Source organism: Oryctolagus cuniculus, chromosome 11 (assembly GCF_051225735.1).
Source record: "Oryctolagus cuniculus isolate XC-2025 breed Fujian yellow rabbit chromosome 11, ASM5122573v1, whole genome shotgun sequence".
In the NCBI taxonomy this organism is placed as follows: domain Eukaryota; kingdom Metazoa; phylum Chordata; class Mammalia; order Lagomorpha; family Leporidae; genus Oryctolagus; species Oryctolagus cuniculus.
In genome coordinates, this window is record NC_142877.1 from 75,332,702 (window position 1) to 75,359,854 (window position 27,153).

General features: G+C 34.4%; 1 protein-coding gene across 2 annotated transcripts in view; it reads left to right on the forward strand.

Moving 5' to 3' along the window:
- Window positions 1-25,003, forward strand: part of TRHDE (thyrotropin releasing hormone degrading enzyme) — a 425,213-nt gene extending 400,210 nt beyond the window's left edge. For both annotated transcript variants that reach the window (XM_070051462.2, XM_051845675.3), the window contains 4 exons: window positions 12,892-13,059; window positions 13,412-13,552; window positions 17,598-17,679; window positions 22,472-25,003. In XM_070051462.2, coding sequence (XP_069907563.2) covers window positions 12,892-13,059; window positions 13,412-13,552; window positions 17,598-17,679; window positions 22,472-22,615 — 535 coding nt within the window. In that variant the 3' untranslated portion in view covers window positions 22,616-25,003. The remainder of the gene's footprint in view (window positions 1-12,891; window positions 13,060-13,411; window positions 13,553-17,597; window positions 17,680-22,471) is intronic.
- Window positions 25,004-27,153: the final 2,150 nt, after the last annotated feature.

A 27,153-nucleotide genomic window follows, 5' to 3' on the forward strand; every position in this document is an offset into this window, starting at 1 on the left:
GTGTATTGTGAAATCTTCATAGCCAGCGATAACCAACCTGAGTTATTACTTGTGTAAGTGTAGATCTTCTTATAATAAAATGAGTTAAAAAGTGGCTATGCTTGAATATACAAAAGCACTTTTGGGTCACCCTTTTCTGTAAATTCTCTGGAATCACCATGAATGTACTGCCTTCTCTTGTTATTTGGAGAATTCAATGTATACTTAGTTCAGTCCATAATGGGATAAATATTCAACTAAATAACCTACTTTAAGGAATTTACCAATCTGGTTCTATTTTTAATTTACTTTTTGGTATTGCAAGAATTTTAATTTTAATTGTCCCTAGAGCTAATATCACTCCAGTAAGTACATATTTCTCTTAATTTTCTTATAGTCACATTTAGGTTTTAATTTAAATGCATTAATGATTTTATATTCTTATTTAAAATGTGAAAATAACTATGCATTTACTTTCCTTGTTTCAACACTTTGGGCTTTATCCTGACATTTTTACCTTAAAAATTATATTGTTACCATGCATGGAGGGAAATAGTCGATAGTATTCTTTCAAGTTATTTTAATTTTTACAGAAGTATGCTTATTGAAAATAACTTGATTGAATTTAACTTTTTTCTTTGCAATGTAATTGGTTTTTCCTCTATTTATGCCAATAATCACTTTCTTATCATGAAAGTATTTTGCCTAGTATGATACCTATTTCAAGCATAGTATTATTGAGTTTTTGTATCATTTTTCCAAAGATATGCCTATTGATTAGTTATAAAATAGCTCTATTTTAACAGCCTGTTTATCATAATGCAAGTCCTAATTTAATAGAGATTTACATGGACAACTCAGGGAGCAATTCTAATTAAACTTACAATAGTTATCATTATTATTTCTTAAGCCAGAGCTTAATAACCAACAAAAATACTTGCAGCTTCCAAAGAATTCTTACTTATTCACAATGAATAGATTATACTGACAAGTTTAGATGAATTGACTAGAAGGGTCATTGCATTGACTACAATAACTATTAACGAAGATTTTCTCAGCATTGCTGTTGTCAGTGAGGAGAATTCTTCAACAATACCAACATTTTGTTTTTGTATATTTTCCTTCTTGTGATAAAGATTTGGGACTTTTTCTCTTCTATTAATTCTATCTCAGAGTAAAAGTGAAAATAATTCATGTTAGACTTCTTTCTAATGATAGTATTATAACACTTATTTAACAAGATGACAATTATGACAAAATATTCTCTAATCATTAAATTGTTTTATGGTATGTATATGTCAAAATATCTCAGAGGTGAGAAATGCAGATCTTTGATAACTTGTAATTTCTTGCCAATAGCAGGAATTTTAAAAACATAAGTACTTACTGTGATGGATTGAATAGTAACTTCTAAAAGATACTTTCAGGGCCAGCATTGTGGCATAGCTGGTACTGCCATCCTATGTGTATGCTGGTTTATGCCCTGGTTGCCCCACTTGCCCCACTTCGCATTCAACTCCCTGATAATGGCCTGGGAAAGTAGCAGAGGGTGGCCCAAGTGCCTGGAACCCTGCTATACATGTGTGAGACCTGGAAGAACCTCTAGGCTCCTGGCTTTGGCCTGGCCCATCCCTAATTTATTGTAGTCATATGGGGAGTGGGTCAGTGGATGGAAAATGGCTCACTCTCTCAGTCTCTTTTACACTTTCTCTCCCCTGCCTCTTTGTCTGCCCTTTCCCCCCTCTCTCTCTCTCCCCCTCTCTCTTTTGTAACTTTATTTATTTATTTATTTATTTATTTTGACAGGCAGAGTTAGAGAGAGAGAGAGAGAGAGAGAGAGAGAGAGAGAAAGGTCTTCCTTTTTCCGTTGGTTCAACCCCCAAGTGGCCGCTACAGCCAGCGCGCTGTGCTGATCCAAAGCCAGGTGTCAGGTGCTTCCTCCTGGTCTCCCATGGGGTGCAGGGCCCAAGGACCTGGGCCATCCTCCACTGCACTCCCAAGCCACAGCAGAGAGCTGGACTGGAAGAGGAACAACCAGGACAGAACCAGAGCCCCGACTGGGACTAGAACCTGGTGTGCCAGTGCCACAGGTGGAGGATTAGCCTAGTGAGCCGCGGCACAGGCCTCTCTTTTGTAACTCTTTCAATTACATAAGTAAATCTTCCAATAAATAAAAAAAAGATACTTCCAAATCCTAAACTCTGTGAATGAGACTGTATTTAGAATTAGGATCTTTTCAAATGTTACTCAGAGATCTCAAAGTAGGCTCATTTTGGATTTAGGAAAAGCCCTAAATATAATCTCAAGTGTCCTTAGGGAAATAGGGATGAGCCGCTAAAGACAGAGTGATGAATCTACAACCTAAGAACAACAAAGGTTGCCAAGGCATTTCACTTTAACAACAAAGATGTGAGGCATTTAACTGATTTTCCCCATTCTCCAGAAGGAACCAGCCATGCTGACTCCTTGATGGCAGACTCCTGCCACCAGATTTGTGGGAGAATACATTTCCTTTTTAACCCCTCACCTTTATGGTCATTTGTTGTGGCAGCCATAGGAAGAAACACATACCCAGAACCTGTGCTTTACTTTCCAAACTTGTTGGTAGTCAGTAGTTTATATAAGTTTTCTTTGATGAAATATCAAGGAGACACTGCAAGTAAGACTTCTGACTTTAGATAACTTCATCCTATTTGGACTACTGAAGATTTTCATCAAGGAAAGGAAGAAAAAGAAATATAAATATAAAGCAGGTGACTCATTCCTGTTGCTCACAAAATTCAGTCAAAATTATAACTTTCTACTACCATAGCTTTTTTTTTTTAATCGGGTAGGGGAAAAACACAGGAACAGTTCGTTGTGTGAAGACAGAATAATATAGAGAGATTTTCAAAGAGTTCACGGCAAAATACCTATACTCAATGTTTAGAATCTCTTTAAGTATTTAGAGGTTCTTTCTTTTTTCTTTCTGTTCTCTTTAAATTCTTTTTTATAATTAAAAAGTAAAATAAAATAATTGAAATTATTTCTAGTTTTAAAAATTATTTACTCTGGTTTTTATTTAAAAGGCTGAGAGAGATCTTCCATCTGCTGTATCATTCTCCCAAATGCTCACAACAGCCGGGACTGGGCCAGGTCAAAGCCAAGAGCCCAGAATTCTATCCTGATATCCCAAGTGAATGTCAGGGATCCAAGTTCTTGAGCCATCACCTGTTGCTTTCCAGGGTGCACAACACAGAAAGCCAGATCGAAACAGAGGAGCCAGGATTTAAACTAGGAACTCTAATATGAGATATGGGTACCCAGGTTGCAACTCAATTGCTATGCCAAACATCCACTCCAGAATGATTTCTATTTAATTTTCATATATAAATAAACCATGCTTATTTTATCCTGAAATATGCAGTGTGGTAGCACTTAATGTACACATTGTTTTCTCGTTATTCTCAGATGTGTGTAGCACTGTCACCACTACCTGCCAGGCATATGTACATATGCATATAGATCAAATATTCTAAGTATTTCACAAAGTAATAAACCTGAATCCACTGTTTGGATGTATGTGTTTTGAATTATATTATGTCCCAATGCAAAATTTGCAATTTTTGTCTAATTTCCTCTTTTTCATGTACTCATGCCCTTGTCTTTTCTCCAAAACCCTAGTTGTTTCAATTTTAATAATTTTATTATATGTTACACAGCTAGATTCTTCATAACTATTTTAGTGAGTATTCTTTCTCAAAATTTAATTTTGTCAATCCATATTCCATAAATACACATATATGAAATTTATCATTCATTTTATGGTTTCACATAAAAGATAACAGGAAGGTCAAAGTATCTTTCAGTGAAGCCATGGAACATCTCAGATTTTAAGTGAATAAGAATACTTCCCTATCTTAAAAAAAAAGTACACCTTTTTTTTTTTAAATAGTAAAGCCTTCAATCAAAATTATGAAAACCTGCAGAATTATATATTGGCCAGTATACATGTACACATATCTACCCACACATACAAATAGTAAAAATTACTTTGGCCAAAATAAAATCTATTTTGGGGTTGGGAAACTTTCTAGTGGGAGATTTACATTATCCATCACCTAGTTATAACAGCTTAGTGGTTATGCCAAAAAAAAATTTAACCGAATTATTATAGTCGTAGTCAGCTTTGCTCAGGCTGGAGAATCACCCCTATTATCCTCAGTGGTTTTGACAGTGCACAGGAGATAAAAATGAAACACATTTATACCAATCCCTCATGTTTATGAAAGTAGTACTTTGTAGTATATAATAATCATGTATAATTTTTCAACCTTTGTGTGAAGAAAGCAAAAGGTGATGACTGTTGCTATAAATTATATATAGGCAACAAAAGTTATTTGTTGAGGTGAAGCCGAATATAATCCATCAGAGTTTTTATAGACACTTAGACCTGGCCCGTGACTTGAATGAGAACAGTTACATGTAAATTCACTTTTGTAACTAATGCGTCATTCTCATCATTCATCTTTCAGCCTAACAGTTAAGCAAAACTACTGATTCCTAATTATTGTGATTCAGACAACACCATTTTTAAAAATAGGTGGACTTCATATCATAGCAGACACTTAGATTTATGGTGCCCTGACCAGAGCTGAGTGAAAAAGCAACCCAAATATTCACAGTCAGGGTGAGTTGAAATCCATGAATAATAGACGGGCAATTACCAGAAAACAATTTATCTCGTTTGTTAACAGAGGCATCTATAAATACAGCAGCTTGTCAGCCCTTTCAGAACTTCTACAACTGTATGCCTCTTAAGTTTTAAATTATGTTGTGCTCTGAGAGCTACTTAGATTAGCAGCCTGCTGCTCACTGTTTTAGTGTGTCATTGATACTTAACTTTTCTGCTTTTGTTACAAAGAATTTTTGAATTCTTATCAATATGAATGATTTTAATGTGCAAGAAAGCCGTGAGTTTAAAGATGTGAAATATTAAATATCAGAGTTATAAGGTTTTCAGTACGATGAGCTTAAAATCCAGACAGAAGAGGAAGTTAAGACAAATCACAATTTCTCCAGTAATGATTTGCTGGGTTTCCTTTGACTTTCTTGTAAATATTTGCTATTCTTTTCTTGGCCTTTTAATTTTCTCACTTGTATTCTTTCTGTGTTTTTAGCTTTCCTGTGATGTCTCCTTTTTGTCACTTTCCCTTTAATGCTTGGGGGGCCACTCACTTTCTTATGCTTTTCTGCTTTAGCAATTATAAAGTCTTACAGTCCAAATACTTTAACCTTGGTCATCCCTCACCCTTGCTACCCAGTTGCATGGTGACTAGAAATCGCAACCACTTTATATATGGGATGAAATGCTTGAGATTAATTTCATCTATATTATGCCAAGTTAGATAGAGTGAATGTCCCTTTCAAGGTAAGTTCACTTTAATTTTAAAAGCCATTTAAAAGAGCATAGTCATTTTAAAACATAATCTTTGGGTATATCCTGGATAAGAATGATCCCCTGCCAACAATTATTCTTTTCATATAGAAAGAGAAGCATATGCCACTTTTGCCACCATGCAAAATGGAAATATGAAGTTGCAGTACACATCATTTCAGAGAACATTCAGATACATACATTTTTTTCTTCTGTTCTCCAGGTTTCTCCAATACTATTCCTTTGTGGTGCAGTGATTCTTTACTAATTTCACTGGAAAAACTATTCGTTTTTATTATATATAAGGTTTAGTGGGAAGGAAAAAATGCTGTTTAGACACAAGAAGACGAATCCCCTGGAAGTAGAGCTGGCCTAGCCGCACAGTGAGAGGTGTTCAGCTAACAGCTGCATTGCCTGGTGACTTTTCCTCCAGTCACTGGCTGCACCTTTGAAATGGAATTCTGTTCCCCTTTGCCGGGACTGTTTTTGAGACACCTGGAATCATTTATATGGATTCTGTGGCATCACTTTTGATTTATAAATATGCCAGGAAGTTTAGGTGTAATTATACAAATATATTTTATTGTAACACTTTAAGTTTGAACGTATTATTAGTCATGTATTTAATGAATTATTCTTTTACTTTCAGTGATATCATTTAAACATTTTACTGCTGCTTATTAATTATGCTGTTAATCATTGAGAAAGACAGAAATATTGATTGAAACTTCATCTTAATAATAATAGTAATAATACAAATAATGAGAAAAAGGAAAGTGATTAGTAGATATTGAGATAATTTTTGTGTACTCAGCTCTGGGCTGTGCACACCAGGTAGATAAAGACCATGCTAGGCCCTTGATGTGCACCAGGCACTGTGCTAAGCACTAGACAAGTATTATCTTATTTAATCATTGTAATAACCCTAAGTGAATTCTTATTTCTATTTTCCAGATGAGGAAATTAACAGGTGTAAAACACCACATATTTCTTCTAAACACCTTTGTTTTATTTAAGATGACTTTCCTAGCAGCAGACGAAGCAGTAAAAAAAATGGGGTAGAAGACACTGTGTACAAGGTCAACATTTATAAATGTAGGTTATTTTTGATTCTTTGAAGTCATAAATTGTCTGTCCTGGAAGAGATAAGAGTTACAAGCAGTTATAAGACAGAACAAGATTTAGAGTATTGGCAAAGAAACCTCAACTAAAGCTTTTAATTTTTAGGGTAGGCAAATAGTCTTTCAAACAAATTAATTAATTATAAATTAATTAAAAGTAATTAAATGTTAGGCCCAGCTCTATATCAGTGGCATGTCTAGAGCCACTGAAAAAAGGAGGTTGTCTTAAAGAGGCTAATGGCTTGAGAAATTTTTTTATTGTCTTTGAGAACAATTAAATCCACATTTCAGTGTTAATACAATCACTAATGAAAAGAATCTTGTATTAACAGAGCAAGAAGAGACTTTAGAATTCAAATACTTTAACCTTGTTCAATTAGGATAAAAAGTTAAGCCTGAAGCAATGACCTTGACTTACTGAGACTGAAAGGCAGTAACTGGCCAAATTAGATCCAAGGAGAACTTGCTTAGAAATAGACACATCCAAATTTTTATTTCAATATCGTGGTTTTTTCCTTTGTAAAGTATAATTTTCCTATGAAAGATATTTTCAATTTATCATAAGAATTATTTACATATATTATTCAGTAACATTTTTATATAATGAATGTTTCTACTGTAATTGTAACAGATTTTCTTTGTAAATATAATTATATATTATTTTCAAAGTCATTTTAAAAGTTATAAATTATGAAATTTGAAATAAATGAGCTAAGCTACCTATGATGCCCTAATTCTGAGGCAAGCCTTGTTAATATTCTTTTTTTTTTTTTTTTGACAGGCAGAGTGGACAGTGAGGGAGAGAGAGAAAGGTCTTCCTTTTTGCCATTGGTTCACCCTCCAATGGCCGCCGTGGCTGGCACGCTGCGGCCGGCATACCGCGCTGATCCGATGGCAGGAGCCAGGTACTTATCCTGGTCTCCCATGGGGTGCAGGGCCCATGTACTTGGGCCATCCTCTACTGCCCTACCTGGCCACAGCAGAGAGCTGGCCTGGAAGAGGGGCAACCGGGACAGAATCCGGCGCCCAGACCGGGGCTAGAACCCAGTGTGCCGGCGCCGCAAGGCGGAGGATTAGCCTAGTGAGCCACGGTGCCGGCCAATATTCTCTTATCTATTCTTTTAAGCACTTTCCCTAAGAACATATATGTTTTTTGATTTTTAAAGTTCACACCATGCTATTATAAATTTACATGTTTTTTCATATCAAAAATATGTTACATAATTAAATATTAGTCTGTAACATCATTTTCAATTGTAACTGTGTCATAACTTAGACACTTAATATTCATATTTTGGATGGAATGAGATGTTTTACCTTAAATAATACAGCATTGAGAATATTCATAGCAAACTCTCATAAATTAAGTATGTATCTTAATTTACACTTAATTGTCCACTTCACAATTTTCTACTTATTAATTAAAATGCCTTTTTATTATGTTTAGTTTACTTCTACCATTGTTTTGGGCTGAAATCTAGCTCCATAAATTTGTATGTTGAAATCTTAATTCCCAAATGTGATAGATATTAGCAGATGGGGTCTCTGGGAACTGTTATTCTTGCAGGTGGAATGCTCACAAATGGGATTAATGCTCTTACAAGGAAGACTTCGTAAAGCTCTTTAGCTCTTTTTGTCATGTGAAGATACAACAATAAAGATGTTAGAGAGGGCCTACAACTCCAGAGAAGGCCCTTATATTGCTACCCTGTTCTCAAGACTTACAGCCTCCAGAAATGACAGAAATAAATTTCTGTCTATAAGCCACTTAGTTAATGGTATTTTATGATAGCAGTCCAAACCAAGACAGCCATTATTATTATTTAACTCAATTAAAAAATTCCTAAAAGATTTATGTCTTACCTTTCCAGATAATTTTTAACATATGCATCCCTAATATTTAGTTTTCAAGTATTTGCTGTTAGCAAAATAATTAAATTTCACTGAATGTGAAAATAAATCATTTTAAAAGGTTATATTGAACTTCTTTGCTTTCAAAACTGCTGTTTTACAAGTGAACTCTGTCATAATCTAAATCAAAATGAAAATGTAATAAAAACCACAGTGCATGTTACACAAAATATGCATAATTTTTGAAGTATTCTAACCTTTAAAGAAGATAAAGGCATTTCATTTTGGCTTCGAGTTTCCCCATTCATCCTATGCTGTTTTTCTCTATGTATGGTACACAATGGTATCCGCAAACAGTGCACTAGTTCCTTCCAGCTACAGCACAGATTACCTTCCCAGATGATAAAATTCTATTAAAAGATTTACTTCTGAGCTAGCATATAACAAGAAAATGACCATGGGGATATTCACAACTTCATAAACAATTTTCATGTTCACTAGGAGGGGCTCTCTCTCCCTGTAATCCTGATATTGAGTGTCTCTCAGGACTCATTTGTACTGTTCATAACTATGGGTTCTGTGGGTTTTTAGCTCATGCTTTCCAAACAAATGAGCTTTTTCATTTGTTCCTAATGACTTTGGTTTATACACAAAGTTCTTAAATTGTCCCCAGAGCAATCATTTTGCTAAAATATTATTAGAACATCTTTACAAATTTAGCAAGAAAAAAGGGGTTTCATTAACAATGGAAATCATTGGGAATTGAGGGCTCTTGGCATATTCAGTGCTTAGCAATCTTGTTTTATTTTCAGTGATGAGTAGAAATGATCTTGTGAACTGTACATTGATTGTTTATCTGGTAGATGGCGAAGGAAGATGAGGAGTTGATGGGGTGAGTAGAAATGCTAGGAAAATCATAGCAATTTTCTTTGGCTAGTCAGTTTTGTCTTTGTTCTCCAAGGAGTTGTATGAACATATGCAATTGCACTGCCTGTTGTTCACTAATAGATGTATTCCTTTCCTGAGATTTGGGGAGTCTGCAACTAAGACTGAGGATTAGTTTTCAATGGATCATCAACAATCTTGAGATTATATATGTAGACATATATATGCTTTGAGTTTCACAGTAACAAAGTTGATACATCCACGATGCAAGAAACCTGAAGTTTCTTATAAAGCATATCCAAATTATGCAGTATTTCTCATTTCGCAGCTGAAGATACAAACGTAGACCTTACACCTATAATAGACAGCTTTTTCTACAAGACCTCCACTGGTCTGGATAACTTGTGTTAGACTTCCTTGGAGCAGTCTCTAGTTTTTTCCTAAAAGTTTATTGCTGGATGCCCTTTCAAGATTTCTCCTTTGTTCTTGATGTGACCAGTTTGCTATACAGAAGGTCATTAAAGACACAGCTAACCTATGTCCTTTTCAATCATGTAGAATTTTAACAAGTATAACTACAAGCTGGTGAGCAGAATGGTCACTTGGAAATCCAGTCTTAGCGATATTAAGTATATCTCAAAGTTGACTGATTAAACTCTGAATTTAAAAAATAGAGATAGGTATTTTAGCATTGCAGTTAAGACATTACTTGGGATGTTCCTATCCCATAACTGAGTGCCTGAGTTTGAATCCCAGCTCTGCTTCTGATCCAGCTATTGGATCAGCTACACCTACCTTGGAAGGCAGCAGGTAATGGCTAAAGTGCCTGGGTCTCTGCCACCCACATGAGAAACCTGAATTGAGTTCCATGCTCCAGGTTTTGACCTGCCCAGCACTGGCTGTTGTGGGGATTTGGAGATTGAACCAATGGATAGAATATCTCTGTTTATTTCCCTGGATCTTCTTTCTTCCCACAGCCATTGATTCAACAATGGTTCAGGGACAACTTCCCTCTGTGAGAAATCCAGAAACTATTGAAAGGCTTCTAAAAACAAGCTCATCAAGGCCAGTAGAGACATTTGAGACATACCTTCATCAGAATCTCTATCACCTGGCTCATTGTTATATGACAGGAAGAGAATCCCTAACTCCAAGCATCTTCAAGAGAAGATAATAGGTTGGGTCATGCATCCAGCCTCCAACTTTTCTGAGATGGATTCCCAGAAAAGTAGCTTCTGTCTTGCATGTTCTGGAGCTCTGAAGGATCCAGAACAGTTGAACGACCTGAGTGATAAGGGAGATGGCAGCTTTTATCATTGTAGATTCTCCTCTAGTTCATCACGGAGTGAATGAGTAAGAAACCCTAGTTATCAGCTGCCTCCTAGAAAGGCAAAAATTTCACTCACACTTAGGTACCCCAGCACCTCTGGAATAACCCAGAGAAATAGTATATGCCTTGCCAATTGTGGAGCTCTGATAGGTCAGCCACAGTTTAGCCATGTGGGAGAGGGAAGAGAAGACAACATTTGGACTAGTAGATGCCACAGGTTTTCTCTACTGCTCAGCACAGAGTAAATGGGAGGAAAACATCCCAGCTCTTGGTTTCCCCTCTCAGAGGAAGATGATCTGGGCATTCAGGGCTCCCACTTCTCTAGGGTTGCCCAAAGAGCTAGCCTCTGACTCTCCACTCTCAGGGTTCTCATGAGTCTGGTGTGGTCTAGCCAGCTAGGGGAAGAACAGAGACAGTTCCTTGGACTGCTGAATACTACAACGGTGCAAAACCCACAGCCATGAGTATCTTTGTCTACTTGATGAAGTCCCTTGAGGTTTCTTCACTCTTTTTCATTCTTTTGAACTTTTTCTTCTCTAGATGAATAATTTCCAATGTTGTTATGTTTGAGTTTGCTGATCCTTCTGCATGATCTGGTATCCTGTTAAAACCCCTGCAGTAAAATTTGCAGTTCAATTGTTGTGTTGTTCAGCTCCATAATCTGTTTACTGTTTTAGATATTTTCTATCTCTTGGTTGAAATTCTCAATTTACTCTTGCATTGTTCTCCTGATTCTAGTGAGCTTCTTCTCTGTTTTGAATTCTCTATAGCCCTATTTTATTAGGGTAAATTTCTGGAGATTTGTCTTATTTCTTTGCATGAATCAGATTTAACTGTGTTGAGATCTGCACATCAGACACTTTTCCCTGTTCACAGGCTGGCTTTGCATAGAAGACCTCCCCTACCCCTGCTCCCACCAATTAGCCTGTCCAAAGACTGGAGGCTTCTATTAACCTTTCCCCTTACAACCAAAAAGCTGAATTATGTTTTTAAATTTTTCTTTTAGAATCTTTACTTAGTATATACTAAATTGATCTTTGGTATATAAAGATAATTGAAAATAAATCTTGATGTGAATGGGATGGGAGAGGGAGCGGGAGATGGGAAGGTTGCAGGTTGGGGGGAGGTTATGGGGAGAAAAAGCCACTGTAATTCAAAAGCTGTACTTTGGAAATTTATATTTATTAAATAAAAGTTAAAAAACACATATGAAAGGTTTATTGTAAAATAAAAGTCATAATTCATTAAAAATTATTCTTTTAGAGAAGAATTTCTAGAAGTCAGTAAATATAAAATATATACTAAAGCAAAGTAATAATATTTAATAAAAAAATCACAATGGCAGTATAACTATGAAAAATTATAATTTGGGCTAAGTTTTGGTTAGCAGTTAAGATGCCAGTTAACACACCTACAAAATCCATATTTGAATTCCTGGATTTCAAGTTCCAACCCCACTCATTCCAAGCTTCTACCAGTGTGCACTCTGGAAGTCAGCAGGTGAGTCTCAAGTAGTTGGATCTTTGCCACCACATGTGAGGCTTGGATTGAGTTTCATCGTGGCCACTCTAGGCATTTGGGTAGTGAACCAGTGGAAGACAGCCCTTTATGTGTTGTCTATCTTTGTCTCTCTCTACCTCTGAACTAACTAAATAAATAATTGAAACAGAAAATGTATAATTTATGAATAGCCAAGCCTAATCCACTAACAGTTTACATAGTCATGTTTTAGTATATTTAATAGTTAAGTGTATGGAAAAACTATTCCTACATTCTCATAATTTCCTACTTATGTTTTATTACCTATTTATTATCTCTATTTATAGTCTTCTAGGTTCCACAATTTGAAGGATTTTGAGAAAATTCCTTTTAGAGAAAGTTATTCCAAAAAGTTAGAAAATATTTCTGTTTTATCCAAATTAGTTACTATCTTTAACCATTGTTTTCTTGTCATTTCTGAGTATAAATTATGAAAACAAAATATTTGGATAATGAGTGTATTAATGTTGAAAATACAAAGTATCTTGTTTCTAATTGCTTTTTTGAATATTTAATGTCCCTGTGTTTGTTAAATATAATTCTAGTAGAATCATAAATTATATTCAAAACTATCTCATTTTCAATAAAAGCATTGTTTATTCATTCAGTCACAAATATTTTTGAGCACAATCATTACATAATGTCATTCTCTTTCTGGCAAAATGTAATTAACAAAATCATCTTTCTAAGAACTTGAGACAGTATCTGTCTCTAACTCAAGTCTATGAAGCTTTTAATTAACAGAAAACCACCATGGATTACTTCTTTAGAATACCGCTAAATGTTAGAGACATCGTCTACTGTACAGGAGTGTCACTACTGGATGAGGATGTCTGGGAATTCATATGGATGAAATTCCACTCCACCACAGCAATTTCAGAGAAGAAAATATTATTGGAAGCCTTAACTTGCAGTGATGACAGAAATTTGTTAAATAGGTCGGTCAATTATTTTTTAAATTAGCTTTTGTTATGGAAGTATTTTCTGTTAATCAAACAACTCTGAAGTTTCTCTTATTTCCTTGGATATTAGTTTGTTACTCTAAAATGTTCATGATAAAGAATTTTAAAGGAGAGTCTGTCTCAGCAAACCAAAATTGTGATTTCTATATCTAGAAGTTTTTTTAGAGTTTAATTAATAATTAATTAAAGTACTATTAATTTGATGATTGTCCCTTTTATAAACAATAATTTGTTCTAATGTGATAAACTAGATCATGTAATTTTTGCAAATCTATAAAAATGTTTAAATTATTGGTCTAAAAATTTCTCTACATTTCTGTCCTTGTAGACTTCTCAATCTATCACTGAATTCTGAGGTGGTATTAGATCAAGATGCAATTGATGTCATAATTCATGTAGCTCGAAATCCACATGGCCGAGACCTTGCCTGGAAGTTTTTCAGAGATAAATGGAAGATACTAAATACCAGGTAAAAACAAGAATTTAATCATCCATATTTTAGTAAATTAAATCAGACATATGAAAAATAGAGGCCCTTGTGTCAGGGCTACTGTCAAACAATAGGATTAGATTTAAAAATAGTCACTCTAGATGGTTGTTGCCACTCCTGTGAAACTCAGATTTTTGTAACTTTTTAACATTATTTATTTATTAAAGGATGATATGAGAGATTAATTATATGTGGAAATGTGAGAAAGGCACAAAGTTTAGCAGAGCCAAAACTTGAAAATGCATCAAACTGTCCACAGTAGAAGAAACCATGTCATGAAAGTCCTGTGTCCTAAATGTTATGAGTATAGAAAAAATAAAGCATAAAAGAGATACAGTGGTATTCTAATAAGAAATATCAATTAGTTCTGTAGAACATTTTTCCCCAGAGGTTTATTTATTTATTTGAAAACAAAGTTACAGAAAGAACGGGAGAGGGGGAGGAAGAAGGGGGTGGGGAGAGAGAGAGAGAGAGAGAGAGAAGGAGAAAGAAAGAGAAATCTTCCATCCACTGGTTCATTCCAAAAATGACTTCAACAGTGGGGTCTGGGCCAGACTGAAGCCAGGAAGCAGGAACTTCATCTGGTCTCCCATGTGGGTGGCAAGGGCCAAAATTGGGCCTCCTTCCTCTTCTTCCCTTAGGCCACACTAGCAGGGAGCTCAATCATAGGTGCAGTAGCTGGTATGTGAACTGCACCCATGTGGGATGCTGGCGTCGTGGGCGGCAGCTTTCACTCACTACACTACAGTGCTGGCCCCTGTAGAATTTGTTTAATTTTTTTAAATAAAAATATCAAAAAATATCTGAAATAAAACTGTGATGGAAAGAAGAAACATTAACCATGTGAATCATTGTATGAGTCCAGTGGCACAGAATTCATTACTGGGATATCTTGTTTCATGGTGAAAATTCTTCTTCCCCAATTTCAGAAAATATTTTATTATGTATTTAATATATTATAATACATGCTAATTTATTAATCTGGTAATCTTTATGGGATTCTATAATTAAATTTATTATGGAGCAAATTGATGTTGCATGTTCTTCCCAAACATAAATGTGTCAAGACAGTAAGCAGATCTACAGTCTCGTCTGTAGAAAACTGATGTATAAACTATTATATGTAAGCACAGATTTATCAGTTGCCCTGGTAAAATGAGTTCATTTCAAATGGATAGGCCATATTAAGACATACTTCTAACTACATGTATTTCAGGAAGCACTGATATTCCAACAAGGCACGTTAACCTTTTTTTTTCATATTTTCAGTTCAGAATTTACAGTGATTTGAAGATTAGAATTTATTCTTCTGTCGTACATATTATAGAATGAATAGTCAGATACTTAGGATGGAATTAATACATGCAAGCACTTCACTGTAAAGAATACACAGAATTTCTTTAAAGGGTGACTTTGAAGGGTTACACATATATTAGGCATATGTAGTTTATTCCATACCAAAAATATTTGGTTCCTGGCATCTTTGTTTTGCTTCAGAATCCATGATTTCTATTTAAAAGATAGAAATACTGAGATTTCAATGTGTCTGCAAATAAAATAGTGTTCATCTCGACACTACGTTAAATAAAGTAGTGTTCGTCTTAAGTCATAGAGTGTCTTTCTCATCTGATCCTATTCCTGTCAATCTTTGAATTTTGGAGTTTATGAGGACTCTCTCCAAGATGCTCTTTTCTTCACAGGCTGCAGGTTCTTCCTCATTTTAGTTGTCATCTACTCTCAGACTCTCAGTCACTCCCATATTGTTTCTCTAACTCTCTGGAGTCACTTAACCTTCACCTGATCATATAGGATAATTTGAGGTCCCTGGTGAAGTATGCTGTCAAAGCTCAATCTATCATTATCCCTTTGTCTTCCTTTTCTCAATAAATCTTTTAGCCATCCAGGCATTACTCAAGCCAGATACCTGGAAGTCTACATAGGCTTCTCCCTTTCTTTTGCCATTTATAAGAGTTAGGCTTGAGTCTTGTTAATATAACAATTCCTAGATGTTTAATTTTTCCACTGTTTTCTTACCCTCACTTCCTAAGTGTGAGTTCTTCTCTTTTGACCTTACTCTTATAATAGCCTCCATCTCCTGGCTCTGCAGTTGTCTCCATTAGTATTCATTCACAATGGCCCCTCCCTTTGTCCCAAAAATCTTTCTGAAAAGCAAAAGTGATATTTCTCTGCTGTAAAACTCTCAATAGTCCTGTGCAGTACTTAAAATCTAAGCCTCTTAACGTGCCCTCAGCATAGCTTTGAGTCTTTTGATCTTCTATCCCTAGCCTCACAATTTTTCACCCTTGATACTGAGCTGCTTGTAATTGTTGGCATCTGCCATACTGTTTCATACCTCCTTGCCCTTATTTATGTTGGTCCTCTGCCTAAAATTACTTTCTTCCCTGTTCATAACTACTCCATTGAGATTCCTTCATCTCCCAGAAGCCAGTCCCCAAACCCCAAAACTAAAGCCACCTTCTCTAAGCACTACTTATAATTTTATCAGCAGTCCTATAGCCGCATTAAGTACAAATTCTCTGTATACACGTCCAGTTCTTAGATAACGTAATACTTTCAGGAAAGAGATTGTGTCCTATTCATGTTCACATGGTGGTCAGCATAAATAAAAGCAGTAGTCAGTCTCTTAGAGAAAGCCTACTTTTTCCCTAGAACATTGGCTGTTTCTTTAGCCACATATTGATTTTATTACAATTAAATACCTATTTGTCCGCACTCACTTATCTTACTTTATTTCATGGAGCAATTCAATATTAAATTCAGAGCAGTTCGTGGTGGTCACCCAGTTTGGTTCCCTCTTTTACAGATGAGAAAACTAAGTTCTCCAGAAGCTAAATTAAGACCCTACAAGTTAGGACAGCATTAAAAAACCTCTTCTAACAGCGCTGTTCTTTTGCTTCCAAAATCCCATAGTCTTTACTTTTTCGTCTGCTTATGCTGGTTTGAAGAGTATGATAGCCTATGGTAAGCATCCTTAGATAATAGAGACAATTGGTAAAAGAAGAACTCTCCAACTCACTGACCCAGTGGTTCCTTGCCTTGGATTCTGAGTCTAGTAAAATTGTGTTTGTGATACAAAGAATGTACAATTCAAATGCACAGTTAGATATTGTAATATTTATATTTTAAAAGAGCTAGTATTTTGGGGAACATTTTTGCAAAGTTTGGTTTGCTTTTTAAAAGTGAAATCAGGGGTTGGCTCTGTGGCACAGCGGGTTAAAGCCCCAGCCTGTAGTGCAGGAATCCCATATGGGCTCTGGTTCAAGTCCCAGCTGCGGCTGCTGCACTTCTGATCCAGCTACCTGCTCATGCACCTGGGAAAACAGTGGAAGATTTCCTAAGTGCTCGGGCCCCTGCACCCACGTGGGAGACAAGGAAGAAGCTCCTGGCTTCCGATCAGCTTAGCTCCAACTGTTGCAGCCATTTGGGGAATGAACCAGCAGATGGAAGACCTCTCTCTCTCTCTTTCTGCCTCTACCGCTCTCTGTGACTCTTCAAAATAAATAAAATAAATCTTTTTTTTTTAAAAAAAGAATGAAATCAAAGAACATCAACATCACCCATGATTGACCAGACCCAGGAATCTGGAACATGACTATTGTGCCCAGCTTGGTCCTGAGTCCATCTTCTCTTTGTTGTGATCCTTTTCCTGTACAGTGAAACAAGGCTGCTTTATAGCTGAGCATTGCTCCTCAGGCCTTGGTGTGGAAATATAAAAGTGATTCCTAAATCCAATTTTAGACTACCCCCATTTTGAGAAAATTCACCACAGTGTAGACTTCTCTGAAGTACCATGGGACAAATCAGGTGGGATCTGCTGATATTGCACAGCCTTACCTCTGTGCACCTCCTTGACTCTACAGAAAAGACCTTGTATGTTCAGAGATGCAGCAATCTTTGACACATTGATCAGATGCAACCTGTGAGAGAGAGTCTAAAAAATCTTTATAGTAAGATTTCTTAAATTACTATCTATATTGATGTGAACATTTTTTTCTCTTTTGAGGTATGGAGAAGCATTATTTATGAATTCTAAACTGATCAGTGGAGTTACAGAATTTCTTAATACTGAGGGTGAGCTCAAAGAGGTAAATATTTCAAGATGAGTACTTATTCTTTTATTTTTTAAACACATGAAATTATATTTTATTTCTACCATTTCTTTCCAGCATACACCCATTCCTTGTATACACACACACACACACACACAAGTACAAAATATGTAATTCACTATTTGCCAGGTATATCTGATATAATAAGCATTGAATAACTACAAAACATGTTTGAATGTAATGATGTTCAAACCTGGAGATGAAAAATTCTAGATAGAAATGTATGAAACAGTCATCTATCTAGATGATTCTGTCAACCCAGTTTTGGATCCACTAAATAACAAAACAATTACATTGATGATTCAGTATTTGAATAAAGAACTAAGGAATAGACCATGAGTTTCACTGCTTTGTGGGCAGTTGTCCTAGTCAGACAATGGGTGACTAGACATGGTAATAAGGCTTTCTGTTATCCACTCTGTTAAATGGAATAAATTCATTTGTCTGCAAAGGAGCTTATATGGCAATACGCATTGAAGTTAATAGTTTATTTTAAAACTCTGTGTACTGCAATTAAAAAATAAGTTTCATTAATGAAAACAAACATTTTTAATGGTCTACTATCCATGTTGTAAAATGTTTAAAATTTCCTTTTTTCTGTGGTTTATTTCTCTGGAACTTTATAAAGTTCCAGATCAAATCATTTTTTGATGTTGTTGTTTTTAACCATTATATCTATAATAGAGATTTGAAATGGAGAGGGGTATGTAGATAGGAAAAAGGAACAAAATATAGATTCTTTTGATTGGTTACGAAGAGTTGGCATCACCCATTTATCACCCTTTCATCTGCTGTTCTGTCCATCATAAATTGTAGCTAATATTTAGCACTGAGAATCATGGCACTTTCAGTTTTCACTGACAGAGTGCTTGATGCTGCAACCCAGAACTAATCGCAGTGACCAGCATTCTCCTAGAAGCACCCACGCTTGTACCTTGCTTAATATCTTCTAATACTTCCCAGCTTCCTGGGATCATTTCCCATGACTAACTTGGATTCTTTCATACCGTGTAAGCTAAGTCTCTGATTGTAATGATTTGAATTCTGTTTTTATCCCTGCCATGTGTGTTCCCAACCCTGAAGGATTTAGTTTTGAAAGCCCAAGAATATTTTTTACTATATTCATGTTTTTAATACAAGAAACTAAATGCAAAGAATGTTTTCATACCCATAGGAAGCAGAAAGAACAATTAAATTAATGATTGCTTCCAATGTTCTCTATATTTAAATGCAGTATGTTTAGTGGCATGATTTTATATTCAACAATATGAGAGTGTAGTCATTTAAGTGAACACACAGTTAAAGCTTTCTCTCCCTTTTCCTGTCCCTTTTTCTCTTTTGTGTTCCTTTCTTCTCCCCTTTTATCTTTTATCCCCTCTCCTTCCCACCTCCTCCTACCCTTTGTCCTTTCTTCCTCTCTCTCCCTTTCCTCCAGCTGTCTTTTTATGTTGTCCTTGGTTTGGAAATACACAGGCCCTTGAAAAAATTCATTTAAAAGGACATACTGATCATTTTACATATGTCACTTACATATTTAAGTTTTTATATGTCATCAAATTACCATTTTAGATGTTACAATGGGTTCCTATCATGAACGGTGTAATTTCAAAACTGCAACTAAATTGTGGCTTTTATTCCATTATCTACAAAGCAGCTAACTTCACAATGCAGCCTCTCAGTGGAATGAGTGATGAATCCCTTCACTACAGATTCCTCGCTCTTTCTAGTTTATCAGCTGCTGCCTGAGGCTTTTTCATACTTTTGTCATCTAATTGTTGTCTGTAGGACTGGGGAACACTATTTTTGGGTAAGGTGAGGGGGTTATTGTATTGAAAATAACACCCACTCCCTTCATTAATGAGAAAGGACTGAAGACAGTCTAGTCACATTCTCCCACAGTCCCTGGGCTTCATAAGTAGAAAACCAATTGCTCCCTTTGGATAGGGCATACTCTTATTTCTGAGTTTGTGGATCAAAGGAATCAGCATCTTTATGAATTCTGAGAACTTATTTGAGATTTTAATGATCCTCATTGGCTTTAAAGGCATTCACTAGAGAAACTCACCCTGTTCCCTGGGCCCATCCCCCAAATTACATTCTAGAGTTCCTGAAACTGGACTTTTTTTAATTGCATGAGATCAGCCATTTGAACAATATTTATCTGTGAGTGAATCCATTATTTCTTTAATTTTCAATCCTGGAGCCACTTGCCATTTTTTCCACACAAATGTTATGCACCTATTTTCCCTGTTTCTTGAACCCACTACACAACACAATTGAGGAGGAGCATAGATCCTATGCATCACTGGCATCCCTATTTACACTGTTTAATGTTGGATATATAAACCTTATAAAGGGCAATAGCTAATTCTATTCATTAATGTATTTACTGAGTATATTATATTTTACCATTTTACTCTAATAAGAAGTAGTGATATTGGGGTCTAGAACACCCTGAAATAATGTGTTTTTTTTTTTTTTAATTCCACTTTTTTAATAGAGAAACTAACAAAAATGCCTGACAGGTTTGTGCTAAGATTTGAAAGCACAAATAATATTGACATCTTACTAAAAATTATTTTATATAAGTCTCAAATTTGCACCATTTTAAAATAAAAACTTGCAAATGGCATACATTTTAGGAAACACAATTTAAAAAGATCTACCAAGCAGCAGAAAGCCTACCAAAGAGCTAACAAAATAACCAAAATAACCACAAGGCACTGTGGCCATGCCCTAGGGCGGGGTGGCTGCTTTCCTCTCCTGTTTGCTCTGTTGTGGAGGAATACAGGCTATAAGCTCAATATATGGAACTGCGAAAGTGGACCAAATGTGTTCTGATGAATAAATGACTCTAGATGCATTCAGGGAGTCACCTCGGGCTCCCTGTACTCATGAGGGACATACTTAGTGCATTTAAATCGTGATTTAAGAAATGAATCTCTCAAGACCTATTAGTTAAATTTCCTATTGAGTGTGCTCTTACAGGATGATATGATCTACCATCCTTGTGTCACTAACACATTCATATTCAAATCCATAGTTTTCCTTTAAAGAGGACATTAGAGTTGTATTCGTGTGTTCAGGCTATTTTGTTGGCTCATCAATGGTGGAGAGCATTTGCCAGAGTTAAATTTGCCGTGCCACTTACTGCTCTCTCATGTATTCAGTGGCTGCCTAGGGAGAAAAACATAAAGATGTAGAACATATTTTAAGAACAATAGTGTATATTTTTCCTGATTTATATGTAATATGTTACTACTACAACTATAATGCCGTATTTTTAAATAAATTAAACCACAAAATTCAAAACGGATCAAAATGTAATATTGGTTGCTCTATGGGTAAAGACAGAATATAATACAATGTATTACATGTTAATCAGGTAAAGTTCAAACTGTGAATTCAAATGATTCAACTACTCCCATTAGACTTCTCATTTACGTGTATATAAATGCTATATATGTAAGTGTCTGTGGCACAGTGCCTGAAATATTAGATATCCCATAAATTCTAAGCCTTTCCCTGTTCCTTTTTCCTTCATATATGTAAATTTTTTCAAATGTTAAATCAGCTTTAACAACATCACCAATAATCTTTGATATGCATTGGATTTTTTAGGTTTGTTATAAAAGCACAGTGGTCCTGTGTAGGACACAGCTCTGAGATAGGATACCAACGCTACAGAGCACAGAGCTTTATAGAAAAGTAGGGTTAAACTTTGACAAAAATCCCATCAATATCAGGTAATCAAATAACTCTGCGATAAGCTATCAATGAACTAATTTCTAAATTAATTCCAGAAAGTATATTTACTTGTAGTTTAAACACCCTCTGCACCTCATTTCTCCCTGCTCCTGAGTCAGTCTTGATGTACAGTGTTTCCTTTCTGGCATGTCCTCCATGTGGTGCCCACCATGTGGTGACTCACACCCCACACTAATTATACCACGCAAACTGTCTCTGTTGCAAGCTGATTTTTCACATTTGTCTATTAGCATCTCAATTGCTGGTTGGTTGCCAGTTTCTTAAGACATATCAAACAGAAAGAGAAACTGTTAGTATTTAACCTTGAAATAAAATCCTTGAGTATTCCCAGAGTATGTGAACTCTAAATAAAATCTTTTATCAATAAAAATATGACAAAGCATCTTACAACCATAACTTAAATGTTCAAAATTCTGTATCTCAATGAGACTATATTTCTGTTTCATTTTTTCTCAAGCTAGTCACCTAGGTGAATGCAGTGTCATTAGTCATCCAGTTTTCACAGCACCATTTCTTTCTCTCCTACCCAATAACTTGTGGCAATCCCTTGACATCAAGGATAATGTCACTTCCTATCCTGTGCATTTAGAAGAGATAGAGTAACTTTCTCTCTACAAATGAAAAATAAATATTCACTCTCCTATTCAGTATTGAATGCTGTTTTATGCATTGCTTATACCTTATAGTTATCACTAGTTTTTGCTACAATATCATCAACCTATTTTAAAAAGACAAAAATGTTTGTTTTAATACATACTCATGACCAAGAAGTTGAATTTGGAGCTATTCACATTGTGATGTCCAACCTTCCCTTTCAAGACCCAAACCAATTACATCAAACCTGTTACAATTCATTTCATTTCATAACCAAATTTGTTGCATAATATTATATATAAAACATCTGCACTGATTGTAGCCCTTTATTTCAAATAGATTCTTGTTTATACATATTAGACATTTTTAACATGCACATTTACCATTTTAAAATTTGTATTTCCAGCTAAAGAACTTCATGAAGAGTTACGATGGGGTAGCTGCTGTTTCTTTCTCACGAGCTGTGGAAACCGTGGAAGCCAATGTGCGCTGGAAAACTCTTTATCAAGATGAGCTTTTCCAATGGTTAGGAAAAGCTCTAAGACACTAGTATGTGTCTCTTATAAACAACAACTCAACTTGGAATTTTTTGAGACAACCTGATTTATGTTGAACTAGAAAAATGTGCTCTGTGGAAATGGCCAGATTTTCAGTGTTAATGGATGGGAGGATTTTATTTTTATTTTATTTTTTGTTTTGGGATATTTTTTCTTTATTTCATTCATTCTGTTTTGTTTCTCTACTGGGTGTTCTGCTCTAAAGAAACTCTTACAAGTGAAACTAGCCATGGTTGCTTCAGCTGTACATTTCTTTCTGTACAGGACCAAATACGATAGTGGTGCATGTCTATATTGCAGTCAGTTTGGAAAAAAATATTCATAATATGCTGTGCATGGATGTGTGGTCTTACCTGTGTTCAAGCATGCTTATTTAAAATGTCCAATGTTGTATGTAAATCTGTGTTACATCTAGGATGGGCATTATGCAAAGCACAAAAATTATCTATGACAATCAGTGTTGCAATGAAAGAAAATCTAACAAAAGGGAGATACATTCTTAGTCCTGGACAATGACAGAGGTAAAGAAACCCTTTAAGTGATCGGTGTCACTTATTTCAGCACTTGGATTGTAAGGCAATGATTACTGTGTTGCTAACTCAATTTCTTTGAGTTAAAGCTATATAGGCATATAGATAGTGTAAACATATGTGTATGTACATAGGGAAGCCCCATATGTATATAGTATGTTGTACACTGCACATGTGCAAAGAATATCTTCAGATCAAAGAAAATTTATCTCTTTTTATAAACTTAAAGACACTTGGAAAAGGTGTAAAAGAATTTATCTCAACATTATTCTTTCTATTTATTAACTAAATTTCTCAACTGTCAAGATTTTTCATCTACTTTCTGATCAATGGTCTATTCTGCTATATGAAGATGAGTTGAGACAAAATATATGTATAAACTAACCACACTTCTAATTGTCCGAAGTGGCTGCCTCTCATAGATTCTGTCATCATTTTGGTCAAACTTATGATGGCATAAAACTATTGTGCAAACTTCTATTTATCAGTGCTGACAAAGTTTTTTATTTTCTATCTTGTTTTTCTATTTTGTTTGTTTTCCCATTTTGTGTTCAGTGATCCAGAGATTTAAAATTTCTCTGTGTATTGTTATTTGTCTGTGTCCATTAAGCAACCATACCTCAAGTAGGTCTGTTAGCATTTGTGACCTTTTATGCTAGTTGTGCCATCCCTTAGGATGAAAAGTTACTTTTCTTCTGTCCAAAGTCTTTGTTCTAGCATTGACAACTCTGTTCTACCTGGGAATTTTGAAAGGAATGTTCATGGCTGTGTGTTATGTAACACAAGTATTTTTTCCATGGTATTCTCACCCAGTAGGCCAGTTCTCCATGCATTACATAGATGTTTCAAAATTAATATTTTATGTTTAGCATTATAAAATATGAATACAATTATTGTACATAACCCAAATGTTTGTGGACAACTTTCTATGTTCTTGAGGTTTTATGATCCCTAAAAGCAGAACTAATCATTTCAAATACATGTGTTCTAATAGTCAATGAATACTAAAACACAACAACAACAAACTAGACACTTTAGAAAATGGAACAATAATGGAATTTAAGTTTATTGAAAAGAAGAGCAATTTCCTAACCCACGGAATAAGTACCACCTGAAATTGAATTTTATCAATTAAGCAATTATTATCTATTACTCATTTGTAACTTTTGTAGCACAACCTTGCATTAAAATGAATTTTAAATATCCTAAGTGGAAATATCAAGGCATGTAATGCTTAGTGTAAAATCTAAATGTTGGTAATCCAAAGTGATGAAATGCAATTCCTGTGCATCACATTTATGAAATCTTTAAGGGATAAGTTATGATACATCACAATAATAAGCATCACACTGCCATGTAGGTCTGAAACATGCATTATATCACCACTGAATTCATGTAATAGAGGAGACTAAAAAATAGAAATATCTGTCTTCTTTGTCGTGAACTACTGAAAATTTTTAGTAGTTGAGGCGTTTTTCTGACAAATCATCCTTTTGCAGATATTAGTTAAAAGGGCTTTTGTAGTTCTTTTTCCCTCCTTACTGTTAATAATCATAATATTTTTCAGTATTTTAGTGGCCTTGAGCAATTGTATAGCTATAATATCAAATCCTATGTGTATACTTATGTGGAATGTTCAATACCTCATCGAATATTGTTCAACAATATAGTGGTATCAATGACATTGAGGTGGCATTTTTGTTCTACATATTTTCAATAATTTATCCTTTTCAATGATGAAATTATATTGGGCTTTAACATTTTTAGTTTAAATAACTAATATTTTCAAAATAAAATAATGATATCTCTTGGAAAATTCTGTAAAATATAGTTATAAAATTCTATTTTCTATTGAGAGTTTTTATCTTTTCTTTCTTCTTTGCTTAACAAATCACATATATGCATGAAATAACAAATTGTTTAACATGTCTGACATCTAATATTAAATGTACCAGGGCAATATATGTACAACAGCAAAATTTGGTTTCAGTTAGAAAGGACGAAATTATTTATCACACTATATATTAAATAATCTCAAATGACTTGTAAATAAGATTCCCCATTTTTACATATTTTATTTCTTAAAATATTCTTTTAAGGTTTTGAAGTTGTAAAAATATACAATCTCAGATTTTAAAGCTGGTATCTATAATGATAGGTCCATTCCTGAGTTTCAATAACAGGTATTTTATCTGGGCCTTAAATTCACTTTGGTTTATATTATTTCTGGAATACTTATAGCATAATACTGAGTTTTTATAGCAGAATATTTTACAAATATTAGAACTTTAATGTCTTACAAAGCTTTTTGATTATGCCATGTATTTATAAAATGCATTTTATTTTCAAAGAACTTTTCACATTCCACTTTATTTGACTCTTCAAAAAAAACATGATAAATTTTATTAGTCCTGATGTTCTGAAGAGGAAACTGAGACTCAGAGTAGCAATATCAACTATTTAAAATCATATAGTTATTTGGGGAACAGATAAAGTCATTTAAATCTCTCAACACAAAGTTCCTACAACTGAAATATAAACACGTGTTTAAAATAACTTCTTTCCATTGCATTAGTTGGAGGTTTTTCAATTCTGGACCAGTATCCAAATGCATAATTAAATTATTTTCTACTATGCTATAATTACATTACTTTTAAAATCTGTGTATCTAATTTTCATGTTGCCCAACAACTGAATGACAAAGTTTATCGACATCAATTTTTTCAGTATAACTACTCAAAAAATGGAACAAATAATTTAGTTCATTGATTATAATTTCCATTTTGTGAATTTATAGAATATTGTTTAAATATAACCTTAAAATCAATAATTTGCTTTGCTTGCCACATAAATTTTTCTAACAAATTTATCTATAACATGATCAAAACACAGATAAAATGGTGCCCATTTAAATCAGTTTAAATAATATTTAGTAAAATACTTATAAGTGTGTACAAAGTGGTGAATAAATACTTTTTGAGGAACTATAATCCTGGATTAGATGCAAAAAAGGTATTAATAAAGAAGTATATTATAATACATTTATTTAAAAATCTGTCAATTAAAATTTCAAGGAATTCTCTTCTATGATGTTGGAGAGGCTAAAATACCACAGTTATTCTCTCCTGAGTACTTGCAAGTGGTGAGCATATATATGTATTAAAGTAACAGAAGCACATAGAATGAGAAATTAGGATTTCCACACCTACTGTTTCCCTTTATCAGAGATCAGGGGTGAATTATCATTGACACTACTCATTATATATTGACATGATTCAATTTAATTAAAGCAATATTCTTTGAACACTTTTATTGAACAAGGGACTTAGTGAGACAAAGGAAAGAAGAGATGAATGAGACCTAAAGGAACTCACGTCCCAGTAAATGAAGAAAAAAGTGAAAAGAAAAGAAATAATGATCCAATCAGAAGAAGGGCACCATGAAAATAATCACAGAAGATGAAGTAAATCCTTTTTAGGTGTAGGTATTATTATCTGATGATTTTTGTACAGCAATCTAATTTTAAAACTGATTTCATAGCACCTGTGTTTCACAGACATCTGAAACATTTTGAAATGATAAATAAATATTGTTTGTATTAATTAACATGTAAATTGGGATAGTATTTATCCTTAAAATTATTTAAGCAATTTAATAATATCAGCAATTTGTAAGATGCTTAATCCACTTATGAAAAAGTAACTCAAGTTTTCTAAAATGGTTTAGCTTGTTTTATGTATATTTATAATGTGTTAAAGTTGTCATATATTCTTTAAGGCAGATTCAACAATATTTATCCTGGGCAATAATTTATTTCATCAAATTAGTGGATGTCAAGTTGAGTGCAAAAATGTTCTTGAAAATTATTCTAGAATTTCAAGCTTTAATTATATAAAAATAGCCTTCTGTTCAATCTATTTGAATTAAAAAGTTTATTTTTAATATTTTGTGTAATGTGGTATAGAACAGGAAAAGTTTAATACACATGTACTTTCATAGCT